At 37.5% G+C, this 15,543-nt stretch overlaps 1 protein-coding gene across 5 annotated transcripts in view; it reads right to left on the reverse strand.

The window, feature by feature from the left end:
* Nucleotides 1-4,982: 4,982 nt before the first annotated feature.
* The window catches only part of LOC116175164 (protein NDRG3), a 29,898-nt gene continuing 19,337 nt past the window's right edge, over nt 4,983-15,543 (reverse strand). For 2 of the 5 annotated variants that reach the window (XM_031493281.1, XM_031493285.1), the window contains exons 6-8: nt 15,266-15,535; nt 14,996-15,080; nt 4,983-5,633 (exon numbers count right to left, since the gene is read on the reverse strand). In XM_031493281.1, the coding sequence (XP_031349141.1) occupies nt 5,479-5,633; nt 14,996-15,080; nt 15,266-15,535 (510 nt within the window). In that variant the 3' untranslated portion in view covers nt 4,983-5,478. Of the gene's footprint in view, nt 5,677-10,120; nt 10,213-10,242; nt 10,375-14,995; nt 15,081-15,265; nt 15,536-15,543 lie in introns of those variants that run through there. The other 3 variants (XM_031493283.1, XM_031493282.1, XM_031493284.1) reach the window with 3 other exon arrangements.

Below are 15,543 nucleotides of genomic sequence, written 5' to 3' on the forward strand. Positions count from 1 at the left end.
GATAAAAAGTGGTATACTTAATAAATACAAATGGTAAATCAATTTCAAATACATAAAAACAGCATTGGCTATCATTAATTTACCACGAAAATTCCAGCAATTGCTATTCCTATTAAAGTCGATAAACACCTCCCACATACTAAACAGAAGGAAAATTAATAAGAGGGCGCCTCGTTTTGCTAAGACACAAGAGCTGCAGTCCGCACGAGATGAGGAAGCAACATGATACAGCGAAGAAGCGGAACGGTATGTGGCACTTCTGCTTCTCCAACGGAATCAACAGTTAGTCGATTCGTACAGGCAAATGGCGACCAAAGATGGGGAGATTGCCCGCAGTCTTCTCTTCTTGAACGAGACAGTTGAATCCTTTTCCGCGTTAACAGCTATCTTCCATCTCGCCTTTTCAATGGTCCGTGCTGTCCGGAATCTGATAGAGATGGTCGTTGGTTGTTGCGATCTCGTCTGGTTGCGGCGTCGTCAGTGAAAAATCAGAGTGTGGTCCCGTCCCTTAGGCAAATTCCACACGTCTCCGACAATCGCTTTGTGCTTACACAATCTATATTCCTCGTAGCAAAAGCGAAGAGAGATGATGCTATGATCAAGGTCTTGGCTATGGTGAACCCGAAGTTCAGATCTTCCACAGCAGCCCGTTATACCGGACCTTGTCGAACGCCTTAGAGAAGCCAAAAAAGATTGAATCCGTGGACTAGTTGAGATTAATGCCTTGTGGCGCTTATTCTACGGTTCTTACTCCTTAGCGCTTGATAGAACCTTCTGGAATTTGAGTTGCTTGTCTTGAATGACACGGTTCTCCTCTAATGGGCCCTGCAGGCCTCTTCCCGATATTATACGGTCCTAGTCGAGTATTCATCGGGTTGGCTTTTGATAGCGTCGGAAACTTCTTCGATCACGAGTCGCATCGCTTGTTCGTCGTCTTGACGCAGGGATCTCCTGACTCTACGGTTGACGGCGTCGATGACATCACGATTCGCGTTATTGAAGTTTCTCGGCATCCGTACGTGTACCTACACCAGTCCCCATTCTCCGTGCCACGGGGACGATCTCAGTAGGCCATCTTCCAGAAGGAGGGATCCTCTTCGTTCAAGCGTCGCAGGGCAGTTCTCCTAGGACTCGTCTTACCTCCTCTTAAAGTCTTCCGAGCTCGGTTCGGTGTAGCGGATCCCACGAAAGCTGGATACCTGTTCTGGATCAGTTCTACACACGAACTTATAAATTAAAATGGACTGCTAACGCTGAATTGACAAATGACACTTACATGGGGGCAGCCATGATGTGCACTCATTTGGCGCGAAATTCAGATCAACTAATAAACAAGCATTAACCTCACGTTTTCTAAATAAATTACTGTGACACATGTCATTTTCCAAGGCTGCAATAGTCTCAACACTTGAGCACTAGGAAAATTCCCCTAGAAAATAACTGAAAAGTGCACAAATCATGGCCGCGCCCATGCTAGGGCCATTTCTAGAGTAATCTCAAAATGAGAAGTACATCGTGACGTCATTTGCGCAAAGCATGAAAATGTGTCTGGGAGAGTCCATGTTAACTCCTAAGGGGAGCGCGCGCGATGACATTTGTGCATTGCCTCACACAGCAAATGTACTTCCAAACCTCAATTTAAATACCCTATGATACGCCACTAGTGGCAACAATACGCGCAGAAAGTGATGACGTCACGATGTACTTCTCATTTTGAGACTACTCTACCTCTATGCAACTGTTTGATCAGCAGTCCATCTTAATTTATAAGTTCGTGGTTCTACACGGGTTTACCAAACTCGCCGGTCGTCGTTTCGAGATCTTCGATTACCTGTGGTTCGAGTCCAGCTCAGGCGTCGTAGTGAGCCGATACGCCGTCCCTTCCCTCCGGACTGCAATTGGTAGGCTCGTGCGGTCCTACTACTACAATCGAGTGATCGCTTGAATAATTCCTGTGGGCCACGCCGGCGCCGCATCGTTAAGGTTCAAAATCCTGCAATTCCACAAGTGAACCTTCGCGTTGAGGTCCCCGGAGATGACGATGGCTACATCCTCATCCAAGAGCGCATCCAAATCCCGCCATCCGAGAGGGGTGCTGTATGCCGAAACAAATCTTAATTGGTTGATAGTAGATGGCACCTTCACAGTGGTGGCATCTAGGCTTTGCAGTTTCGATAACCTTATGCTCACGGGACGCTTTCGCGTAGATTGCCGTACCGCTTCCTCTTGATCATTCCTGTAGAATCTATAGATTGTCACCTTCGAAGTGGCACCGGCGCGTATCTTATAGTCTGTTGTATTAGCAAGACGCCGACGTTGTGTTGGTCGACACACATTATGGATAGCTAGCCTAAACCAACAGTTCTTTCAGCAATATAACTCGTCATGGGAAGAGTCTCGTCTTGAAGAAATATAGATGCTTTTTCCTTCCTTGGCTTGATGCACTCTGCGGTCATGTTAGAGGTAGTTTCTCACAGTAAGCGTCTGCGTGGCAGCTGCGCTAAGGATGCTGGAGAACTTGACAACGGTGACACTGCCTTACGAGGAGGCTTCCGGTTAAGGTATTTGACTCGAAGCCGTATCCGACTTTTCCGCGGTAAGTACGCGACGTTTCGGCGCCCCGTGCTTTTTCACGCTATAGACGTTCCAGGAGACGCACAGTGTCAGTTTCAAATCACATGCAATCTTTCATATGAATGAATGAAATTTCAATGCCTTACCATTCGCGTTAAGTGTAGAAATATCACTTCTACAGCACGACGTGTGGAAAGGTTTTGGGAGTAGAAAAACCTCGAGAAAAACCGTAGGAAGTTCTGATGCAAACGATTTACAAAGTTCTGGTATGGGCCTGAAAAGCTCTAGAAAGAGTCCGCAAAGCTCTAGGAATTAAAGTGATGAAATGCTATTGAAAGACCCTATCAACGTCACATGAATAGTTATTTACGTTATAAGTCCGGTACTGTTACAAGTACTACCGGACGTATATCGTAACGTATTTTATTTCATACTGTAAGTCTGTTTTGTATCATTATTTCATTTCAAAGATTACAAAATTTCATCATATTGTAAAAATCGCATTACCTTTTTTTCTGTGGCAACGGCCGTTGCTATAGTTTGTAGTTTGTTGACAATTGAATTTTTTTCACTGAAAAATTGACGTTATAAACGTTGTGGGATGTTCCACTGTTCCCGATACAATCCTGTCGAAATCTCATGAAGCAACCGAAAAGTTGGTTCCTAAGAAGTCGGCCGCAAGGTATGAAAAAGAGTACTAAGTGTTTTGCCAATTGAGGAACGAACATGGGGTGAAACAAGTAGAGGAAAAAGTCATGTTGGCATACTTTTTGGACGCAGTAAGTTTTTGAATTGAGATTTTTTTGCCTGGGTTTCGGTGTTAAAGCGTCATGGAGCATGGAAAAGCTCATCGACGGCAGAAAAATACATCGAAGGCTCGGTAGAAGGAAAAGTTAAGATTGCCCGTATGATACAATTGATACAAGGCGGCGAAAATTTCATTGAAGTTCTACAGCAGAAGGAATCAAACATTACTAACTCGACATACAGTAATAACCCAGGCGTAGTGTTGAGGGCAATACAAATTGTTTCATTACAATCAATGTTAATGTTTGAAATAAAGAATTACAGCCAAATTTATGTTGGGGTTTTTAATTAATTGTGTGAAGATGTCAAATTTGATGTATACAAATAACAGTCCGGTAAGTGTTGCTTAGCGACACTTACCGGCTCTGATGCTGTAATAACTCACCTACCGGACTCAAAATGATAGTGTAATCGAACATCTACCGGTCAGTATGAAATAAAGTTTATGAAAAGCCTCAGTGAAATATTTGGTTTGAGATTGAAATCCCATGGAGACAAAGAGAAACCGTCACAGGGCCCCCCAACTTACAGACTGGTGTTCCTATGAGGAACGCCGAACGTATCAGATCTGAAGTTGATGAAATTCACCCAATATTCACAATAGGGAGTTCAGAAACAGCCTCAAGTGAATCTACACAACGCATATGAAGTCAGCAAAAATCTAGGAACGTACCTGCCTTGATAGAACTAAAAAATGTTACGTATAACTCTCGCCAGGAAAGATTGCCGGTCCTTGTGTCGATCTACAACCTATGTTTTTCTTAAGATGCCAGCGACTTCCGGAATAGGATCCTGTCAATGTTGAACGAAACACTGTACTTACCGCGACCCTCAAAAATCTACGCGCGACCCGCAGGTTGAGAATCGCTGCGGTAGAGCATGTTCTATGGTACCGATTCTGCTGCTAGGCGCAGACATAACGGCTTTCGTAAGGACATTATGTAAATATTTACTTGCCTTTTAAAGAAAATGCCTGCGACGACCTTTACAGGAAGACTGTAGCAGTAGTGGTTCTAAAATGTACAAGTAGTGTTCCAAACCACACGTCCTCAAGCCTCGCAAATATCATACTATGATCTTTTGGTCCAGTTAATGTGAGCGGGAAAGTTTAGTTACCATTTTTTATGTGTGCACTTTTTTAAGGCAATGTTACAATACTCACCTTTAGAACTTCCACTGTAGTATATAAAACAAACTTATTTAGCAACAATTTATTAAAATTAGGTAACGTAAACACATAACATAGTGAGGCACAATATGATAATGATCACAATATTTGTATAAATAAATAAATGTTATTTAATTTTATGCATTCGTAATAACAATTAAAGCTTAAAGCCGAACTATGTATAATTGTTAATTCTAACAACTAATTATTGAAAAATACTGATAACATATTTGATTTACTACTAAAGCGTTATCTATTTTAACAAATCTAAATGCTGTATAATGTTACGTGTGATCTCATTCTTAAATAATAATAATAGTAATAATATAATTAAATTTGATATTGCAAATGAAAAATGTGCTTGTATGGCAGTGGCCGAATGTCTGTATTGAAATTTATTGTTAACTTATAACTTAATGCCAGTATTGTGTCATTTCTTCTTATACAAATACCATTTCTTACATACGAATTACAGTCATCTTGTACCCGACACATTCGAAGAAAATCAAAATAATCTGGTGTTAATTTTAGTCCCAATGTAACTGTACGATTCAATTCCCAAATGCACGAGTCAATGTTGGCTATATTAGTGCGTCCGTCTGTGAAAGCAGTGCATAATTGCATTTACTTTAATATGATTGTGCTGCCAAACTCGTCCATAGGAATGCTAGTGTGCACACATATGTCACAGATATGAAGATTAAAATACATTCCAATATTTATAAAAATTGTTAACAACTTTACTGTTCACTACAATTATTACAATCAGTCACTTTGTCAGATATAAAGAACATTGTCCTTTTATAAATCACCATATCGATAATACTGTCATTAGACAATTGCAAAGAAAACTCATTAGGCCCTAATATTAGTCTAGCATTAATTAGAAAATTTCAATACAGTTCACTGATGTGTCGGGAATTGCAAATTTAGCAAATTACGGCCGAGATTGGATTTTCGGTAATGTGAATGATCGAGGATGGCCACTGCGCGCTTTGCAATTTTGAGTCAAGTTTTGATTTCAACATTTCATCCAAAGACGCCTTGCGGAATTGAGCCATTTTTACTGGCGATAATGGAGCCACTGAAAACATCGAAAATGCAATGGTGAGAACTGGTAACCGTTCCTAAAACGTCAACAACATAGTCTTATGGCACATGGATAAGAGTTTTAGTATCGTGTTTGACTTGTTAGTGTTAACGAAAAAGTCTGAGGTAAGCATTCGGTTTAGTTGTGTTGTGTCGTACACTGCAAACATAAAATAAGGTAACGTAACAGAAATGGTTATAGCATGCAATGCAACGTATAATAAGGAAGAAGCTTCAACACAACAGTTGCACATAAAAAAGGAAAGTAAGTTACTTACGTTAAAAGAAAATGCAAAACTGAAGATAAATATTAATTGAACAGCTTTTCACCCCAATGAATGTTTAGTCTATTTCATGTGTATGGAGCCAGTCAAAATGTTATCTCCAATTTATGTGTGCGCAGTATGCTTCTTGTGGGACAATGTAATTGCGTATTTGATTACGTACTACCCAATGGTAGCAAATGCACATAAACAAAACAGTTCATTGGTTAAGCACTTTGCAAAATACTGTTATTATTCATATTGGTTGTAAATGAGAGTAAGTGGTCTTCCTTGTGTTCTACCCTCCCCCCCTCCACTTCTACGACTATTTTCTTCTGTAATACTGTAATATTGTTATAAAAATGAAATCAATTGTATAAGCTTTTGATCTGATTTTGTAAGTCTTTGGTTTACAAAATCAGTAAATCTAGGTTTAGTTATTCTGTTTTTTAGACTAAGGATAGTGCACATAAAGAACAATTTATTGATGATTCTCAATATGTGTAAGTCTGTATATCTTACCGTACAATTTACCCGACGGTTAACTTTCACAGAAGCGAATTAGCCATTGAAAATTGGATATATTAAGGTAAAAGATAAGACCAGCTCTAACTATTGAAAATGTTAACTGATAGTTATAATGTCACAATAGAAAAGATACTAAGATTGACTTAATTTATACGATTTGACACGCGTTTTAGCGGTAAGTGGAAATATGAGGCGAGAGCGAAGTTAACTTAAACGGTTAGAAGTGGACACTTCTGTCTTATTAAACTCGAAATTTCGACTTTATAAACTGAAAACTTAAATAAAAGGTAAACAGCTTATCGACTTAAAAAGAGCTATGCAAGAAGAATGGTTGGAAGGCAGTGGGACCTGGAACGCTCTGATGGCGCTAAGCGTTGCAAAAAAACCCCGACTGGCGTCAGAAAAACATTGTGACAAAGAGAGAGGTGATATACTAGGGTAGTGTCTTGACGGTTACAATGGCGTCAAGAAGAGCTTAGTGGCCCTAAGAAAAGCATTTTAAGGTCAAGAGGAACACAAAAAGTAGGATGGCATCTGGAAGGTTTTGATGGCATCAGAAACACAGCCGTGACAACAAAATCCGCGGCTTCTTGAAAGATTCTGAGGAGTCATTTAAGCAGAGTGGCGGCAAAAGGAACAAACAAGGAGAACCGCACCTGGAAAGTTCCGATGGTCGCAAAGTTGAGGATAACACCAGTAACGGGGTGATAGGAGTTAAGAAGAGCAAGGCTCTGAACACCAAATGAAGTAAGATCGTGCCATGTGTTCCCATTGCTTGGGCAACAACCGTTTGGTGGAAAGAAGAGCAACATACATATAAAATCCAATATGGCGCCCATAAGAAATAAGAAAGTAGTAGCCTGATCTTCTACATCTAGCGTGCTATGAAAATTCTGATAACAGATTCAGATTCTCCTAAAAAAGTGCCCGTAGAAGGTGTCAACGGGAACCGTCCATTTCCAACCGTTGAAACTAAGGAAAATGAAAACGAAATTTCACATTTTCAATGTTTCAGCGATTTCTCAGTTATTTTCAAAGATACACTGTATGTCGCACTGTTGTAGAGCTCCCATATGGCGAGCCACGGATTTGTACCACCCTGCACATGTGAATAGGACCTTTTACTGTGACCAAATAGAGCAAGCGGAGTCTATAAAGCTTTATGTCAAGTTTAGTAGGATGGCGCAGAGAAAATATGGTTATCTAGAAAGACATCCCTGATCGCTCAATGAAAAAAGAAGCAGATTTGCGACAATAAGGATAAGGTGGCCACCAAAAAGAGCCAATATTAGGTTGGAGAAGTGGTCCAAGAAGAGTGGGGCTTGGAAGACGGAACATATTAAGAATAGAAAGATGACCTTATAAGAACTGAGATGAGGCCAACTGGAACAGGTAACGCCAAGAAGCGCAGGGCGAACCTCAAGTTTTGTTAGGACCAAATGAACAGAATGAGATCAAGACCAACGAAAAGATGCTCAGAAAGGCACACACCATGGTCCTGAGAAGAGAGGGAAGAGGGATGTAAGAATAAAGACCGAGGTGCGCCAATTTAGTGGAATCAAAAGGTTTTTTACGGCCACCCTGCTCCTCTTGGCTTTTGCGAAGTGCAAAACTACTCTTCAATAAGTACTCGATCTGCATGACGTTGCAAAGTGGCACTCATATCAATCCTCTTTATGTATAACCTTGCTGCATGGGTGTAAGTGTGCAAAAAAACTTTTTGTTTGTGATATACTCTCCAAAAAACCTTTCCGTAGGTACTCATTTTACCTCCGGTGCTCCGGTCTGTCTCAACCCATGTCATTCTTCAGATCAGGCCACTTGGTGTAGCTAATAGAGCAGCTTAGCTTGAAACACTGCTCAGTTTAAAACAAATCCCATAAATCAATAAACCTTTTTTCGATTTTGCTTACTTTATATCCTGGCTATTACCTTTGGTGGTAAGTGTAGCAAATTTTTTCAATTGTTCATTGAGTGGTTTTAAGGTGATATGCAAATTAGTAGCATATTAAATATAAAAGCATTCAATGCCCAAAGGTATGAATGTGTTCGCTTTTTCTTTATGTTACAAAACCAACGGATAGGGGGCAGTAATAACAAAGTAGTGAATTACAGATTCCAGCACATTTTGAGACTAAACAATACTGTGTTGCCAATTTTCAAAATTTTCATTCACATAGTATCTACACATTGTTGATGACATTAAATAGAAATGATTTCTATATTTATAACACGAGCGCAGTTTTCACAATTTCTCACTTGGGCATCGATGTTAGATTAGATTAAACACAATTCAAAATGCTTACATATCAAACAAAAAAGTTTCTAGAGAAGTCTCGAATTAACATCATATTTCATGGGAAGAATGCGTACATCCCAATTCATTCCTTTCGCCGGCGACTAATCCTTGATCGATTTGGTGGCGTCTTGATATCGCTCATATTTTGTTTAGTGAAATAATACATTATATAAATAAATACGAGGGTGAATCAAATATAAACGAGACTTTGTTCCTGTGCGCGTAATATTCAAACTTCAAAGTCCCGCACTCTAGAGATGTTGGGTGGGGACGTCAGGAATGGGGGAAGCAATTGATCGACATTGCCTATTATTCGTGTCTGAGGAAGAAAGTCTTCGTCTCTGTTGCGCAGCGCATTATTACTAAGATTAGCGTTAATCCAGCCGGAATTTTCCGGGACAGTTTAAGGAAAAGACGCTTTCCGGGTGCGGGACCTTGAAGTTTGAATACTACACGAGCAGGACCAATAGTCTCGTTTATATTTGATTCACCCTCGTATATGTTGGGAATACAGAACTGTGTAGGTATAGCCTTACAACTGTAACATCTGTACTTTGTTGATACTGAATCGTGTTAATAGAGGGACAGACATTAAACACTAGTGGATGGTTACATAAAAAGCACTTACACAACATTGAATCTCCTTGGTAGTACTATAGTAACTAATTTGACCACCCTGATCAGTCATTGAGTACATTTGCACGAGATTGTATTTACAGAATCATAAATTGTCTAACAACTTTGACCTGTTTTTTCGAAAAATTTATTTAGAATGATTCAAGGAGCGCAGTTGAGCCTTCAAGGGATTTACCATTATTGAAAAACAAGCCATGTCTAGCGAATTCGCACGATTTTTAACAGTAATTTAGTTTTTTACACTAAGCACAAATTGATTTAAAGCTACAGTCTCAAAGTTTAACCTGAAATTTTGAACATTCAAAGTTTAAAGGGGTGTGCAAGGTCATACAGAAAGAGACTTCTTAATAAACACAAATCTAGTCTTTTGAACATAAAATGCTATACGTAAACAGAAGAGAAATAGTGAAGACCATGCACACTTATTACATGCTGTACGAATGTAGACAGTTGAAAATGTTATATGTAGCTTCACCACAAGTTTAATTTTTAAAATAACAATCCCCATCCCCCAGCCTCTCAGTCAATCCACCAGTCAAAGTAATGCAGTGCATATACGTAACCTTTTTTATGCAGGTGCATTTAAATTGTAGGTATTCCAGTGCTGTTGTTAGTAGTTACTAAGAAGGACAATTACATCTCCAGTTCGTTAGGATGACACCAAACACAATAATGAAAGAGTTAGTTTTACGTGCAAACATCGATAGGTGTTAGTAGGCTTTTAAATTTTCAAAAAAAAAATAATAAACAACTTACATGTACAAGATTGGACCACTGATAGGCAGGCTAGTAACTTTTAACCTCAATCGAGGCAGCGCTACTTGCCCGCCTCCGACCCACTAGTATTGCTAAAACAACAGCACAGTTTTTAATATAGCCTTCGGTTACTGGCCACTTCTCCGATTGCTAAAATTACGCAACAACGAAACATACAATTTTATTAAATCGAGAGTAAAAAAATACAAAGTTTTGTAATCGTTAGCAATGTTTAGAAGGCCGCACATGAATAGCTGAAAATAAAAATATAATCGTCAACACAATATAATCTGCGTGTCTGTGCTTATGACATTATGAGCCATATGTAACATAGTGTGCGTCAAAAGTAAACATTAAAAACTACTAAATCAAAAATGTAAAAGGTTAGGGTTCTTTGTCGGGGAAGCTACGGTTTACTACGGTCTTATTCAGTTAAAAACAAGAGCAGCAAACTTAAGAAACATTGAAAATTTACCCCGATCTATATTTATCAACAATTATTACAAGTTTATCTTACCACAGCACAAGTTTAGCTAAGGAAGTACATTGAATAATATTAAATTTATACACATTATTTAAAGCTCTGATTGAAGTTTATACATTTGTTTAAGGGTATAATGTTAGCAATCTTTTATTTAAAATGGTACATTTAAATAATAGTTCTTTTAATTTGTCAACATTAAAAAACGTTGACTTTTACAATAAAATTGCTTATGTCAAGAAAAGTATTATGAGGAAATACAGGAGCATATGTTTAAAGATTATATTCCATCTTCCATCTTTAAATAAAAACAGGGAAACGAGAGAGAGGGAGGTCAGATCAGCGTATAGCCAGATCTTGAGTAACAAATCTTAATCTTTTTCGCAACAAAATTGGTACATAAATAATGATCTAAGGACAACACATCTACACGGCAATACAAGATTGAAAGTTGCGCCAACTTATTATCTTTTAAATGGCGAAAGATAATCTATGGCCCACTAAAGAATAATTTGTTATTAATAAACTAAATTAAACAATAAGCCTATTTGATTAAAATGTAAAAATAATTTAGCAAAAGAAAGTTTTATTTTTTTGAAAATAAATCGGGTCCTAGTTTTGGAATTTTCAAAACGGAAGGCACTGACTGAAATCTATATGTTCCGCTTTAGTTACGGATAAAGTGTTTCTTTGTATTGTCAAGCTGTACCGTGTGCCCTATTTTGGTTGAAACTGCAGTGCATCTCTTTTTAATGATAGAGACTTGCGGTTTTCGCGACCCTATGCCACTTTTTTGTGAAACTTTTGATACCACAGATAGAACCAATCTAGGTACGTTTGTACAGATACGGGGTGAAAACGAAAAGTTTGACTTTTTGGAATGTTATCATACCTTACTATTCATGCATGATCAAAAAAGGTAAACATTGTTTATTTTAGAATCTTTGTATGTAGAATGCAGTGGCGTAGTAAAAAAAATTTTTGGGCCACCGTTTCTAAGATTTGACCTTAATCTGGTATTTTTAAATGCAACACCCTGTATAATTTTTGCACTCTTTCCTGATTTAATTGATGTATTGTGGTTCTCTGTAGAATTTTTGAAAAATAATTTTTGAATTCGTTATTTTCATGTCAAAGAGCACATATAGGTCAAAATTTTGAGAGGGGCACCCTACAACAATATTAAATAATAATACTTAGAAACAACACCACATTATCACTTATCAGAACCCATTCATATTCAACTCAAACGCAAAGCCAAATTAACACTTGCACAATCGTGATACTACCCAGAACTTGATTTAAATCTGTGCGATTAGTTACCAGACTAGACCTGAACTTGAACAAGAAAGACTGTAATAATAATAATGATATAATTAAGATATAATTATGGATACCTGCCATATTGTAAGATTTCTTAATACAGAGTAGTAATTACTACACAACAGATCTTGGCCTGTCCCGTTCAATGGGTATGTATGTACTAATACCAACTATCAAACCGTCACAAAGGACAAGAAAAATAGTATATTAAGATACAAGTGTATAATCAAGTCTTTAAAGCACGCGCAACGAGTTTAAGGGCACGACGCAAAGCGGAGTGCCTTTAACGTTGCAAGTGCTTTAAAGACCAATTATACACGTGTATCTTATAGTATTTTTTATTATACCTGCAGTATAATTTAAAAATAGGAAATTCAATGAAATCATATTGACGTTATACTCGAATACATGTCTAATTAAGTGGGCTGGGTGTTCGTAATTTCACGATTGCCATGGAAATGTCACTTGACGTTTGCTTATAAAAATCGTCGTCTTTGTGAATAAAACGATTTCCGTTGAAAAAGATAATACACCGTCGATTAAATCGCTTGTTGTAAAATCTAAACAAACGTTGGTAGGTGTAAAATCTCAGTCCAGTAAAGCCTATTATCAAGCATATGAAAAGTTGTTTCCATGGATGAATAGGAAGTTACTTACGAATTAAGTCTTAAATGCATCGATAATGCTAGCATATATGAAGGAAATGTCAAAGGTATTTAAATCTTTGATCTTTTGGTGCATTCATTCAAAACTTCACTTATTGCTGGGACTAAAAAGTTGACCAGATTTGGAAGCATACCCTAAATTACGCGCGTTTGTGAAAGCTTCAACCAAAGGATAGGTACAAGCCAAAGAAATGTTCTGCATTTACAGAAAGCGACTTAGGAAGATTTTTTATTTCACCCAGAACAGTTTCAAAAGTCATGCTTGAAGTATCGTTACTTAGCAACTTTAAAGCACGTGTGTTTTAAAGGCCCTTTTTCGCACGCATTTGAGTGTTTAAAACGGAGATTGTGATTCAGCTATAATAAAAAAGTTGTTTGTTGCATGTGAAGAGAGAAGGATTAAAAGTATGAAAAACAATTAATGTATATGAGAAATGTAATGACACATAAAATACTAAGTGATGAAGGGTGGAGGAAATTCCATTTACTCTACAGTTGAGTAGAATGCATGTGGTATGAACCCATTTCTTAAAGAAGATTTAAATTGGGATAGATTCAGGGATTTGAAGATTGGCTGAGGTGTATTGAGTTGATTGAGTTATTAGACAAGAGCTGGAGAATAACGTTGTGGGCTATGTTCCATGCTACATTTTCATGCATTTAGTGAAAGAACGCTTTTTTGGATATGTCCAACGTAAAAACTTATTATATTACATAATCAAATTTAAGAAAAAATCTCAAATTAAGGAAAATAGTTTATTAATTAATTTTACAGTATCACTAGTTTGCGTTGAAAAAAAAACGTGCTTTTGTTACTTATGGCAAAGCAATTTATTGTATCCAAAATCATTAAAAATGTATAAGCAAATCTATATGCAATTATTTACAGAGGAGTGTACCTACAGACCAAAGAGGGTTTAATGGAAAGCACAATTTTTTGTGAGGTAATATCAAAGAATGAACCTTTTTTTAAAATATGGCAACAAGTTTTTTATGCTGCTAAAAAAAAACGTGCACCCTTTAAAAGTATGTAATGAAAACTAATTGGAACATATATGCCCCCATTAAACATGCCGAAGTACGCCACTGATCACAAATTTTTTATGATATTGGATGTAACAAGCTGTTTTGAAAAAATGTTTTGAAGACATATCCAGTGTTCCAGACAAAATGTTCACCCTGTATATGTGAGGACTGTACAAAGACATTTTCGTCATATATCTGTTTCTGTTACAATATTTGATACTTATGGTCTGGTCCTTTAAGAGTAACATGTTTCGACCTAATCAGAATTTTTTCTTCACCTCCCAAATCACTTGTCCTTAGCGCTTTACACATTTACTTGGACCCTTTACCCCACTTGTTACATGCGGTCCTTCCTTGTGGTTTTCATTAATCGAATTTTCTTCTCAGCTTTTCTCGATATGGGTAGCTTGTGACTTGCTTTTTTTCCACCTTTTTGCTTGGCATGTTATCCTGACATACATTTTCACTATCTCTATACCTTTTTGTCTATTGCCTTTGTAAACCCCCATATTTGGGTGTCTCCACTTATTTTATAAGCTATTTTAGTTCTTATTTTGAGTTATTTCTGTTCGTTATCCAAAATTCTATTTTTGATACAGTTATCTATTTGTTTTTGAGTTCAAGATCCAATAGCCAAAATATTTATTTTTAAGTGAGCAAAAAGCGCGCTAAAAAGATATCCGTCAAGTTCATTGCATTATCACAAACGATAAGTTTAAAAATAAGCCAACAGTTTGGATAACCTTTAGTTTAAAATCCAGTTTTGCTGTGTAAAACAACTGGTTTGCCCAACTAACCTAACCTGTTAATCATTGCTAACGTTATACCCTCCGTTATAAAATAATGTTTATATACAATATTTAATATTTCTCCAAGACCGTGTCTTTTTGGGGACTTTGTTTTATAGAGTTTGCTGCTGTTGTAAATAAGAACAAAATCAACGAAAATATACGACAAATATATATATCGAAATTACAGTACACATAATAAAAATGATTATATGAGCAGCAATACATACCATTCGCACATATCCACGCAACGAGAATCATTGTAAAATAAAACAAACTCAGTGTTTGTTCAAGTTTAACTAAAGGACTTTTGAAACTAAAAAGTTACTCACAACTACTTTGATAAAATTAAAAATCATCTTTTCGCAAAGCAGTGTATCATAGAGTGTATTAAGTGTACGCTGAATATGTATATGGACAATTTAGCCGAGATTGAAAGAAGTGTGTCAAACTGAATTTGGAAACTCGAAAAATCATTTCTGATAGTAATACATAAAATTATGTTGATTGTTTGTAAAATTGTTCTAAAAATAATCTACAAAATTTATTTCGGTTTTGCTTACACAAGTAACTCGCTAACTAGTCTACTTACCGTAACCCTCCCCCTGTAGGAAAAGACGGAAGGCTTCGCTTACTTTCGCCGGTTGTTCTTCCAACACCATCCCACAATCTGAAATCTGTCAGAAAATTGTAGTAATTGAAAACCTGTTCAACATTCAAAATATTACCTACCCAGTCAGCCAACGAATACTTAAATGATTAAACAAATATGGGAAAATGACTACCGTGACAAATAACTACTAAACTAGCCTAGTAGTGGAGAAACCCACTCTTAGTTTAGAGGTGTGAGTGGATAATTTACCTTCATCCATGAGGAATTTGTGGGATCTAACCGTCCGTTGAGAGTAATAGTGTCATCTACGTGAGGACTGCGCGCGCCTGTGATATTTAAAACGGGCATGTGCAACGTGTTGGCCTCCTTACGCTTATTGGGATCGAGCTCTCTTTGGATATTCAGATCGTTTCGCCGAACGTAGCTATCGGTGAATAATGCGAGATTCGTTGGGTTGACACTTCGCTCGAAGTAGCTTTTGTAGACCTGCACCAGATCGTGATTACGTTCTTCGGTGTCCTAAAAGT

Source organism: Photinus pyralis, unplaced genomic scaffold, assembly GCF_008802855.1.
Source record: "Photinus pyralis isolate 1611_PpyrPB1 unplaced genomic scaffold, Ppyr1.3 Ppyr1.4_LG6, whole genome shotgun sequence".
Classification (NCBI taxonomy): Eukaryota; Metazoa; Arthropoda; class Insecta; order Coleoptera; family Lampyridae; genus Photinus; species Photinus pyralis.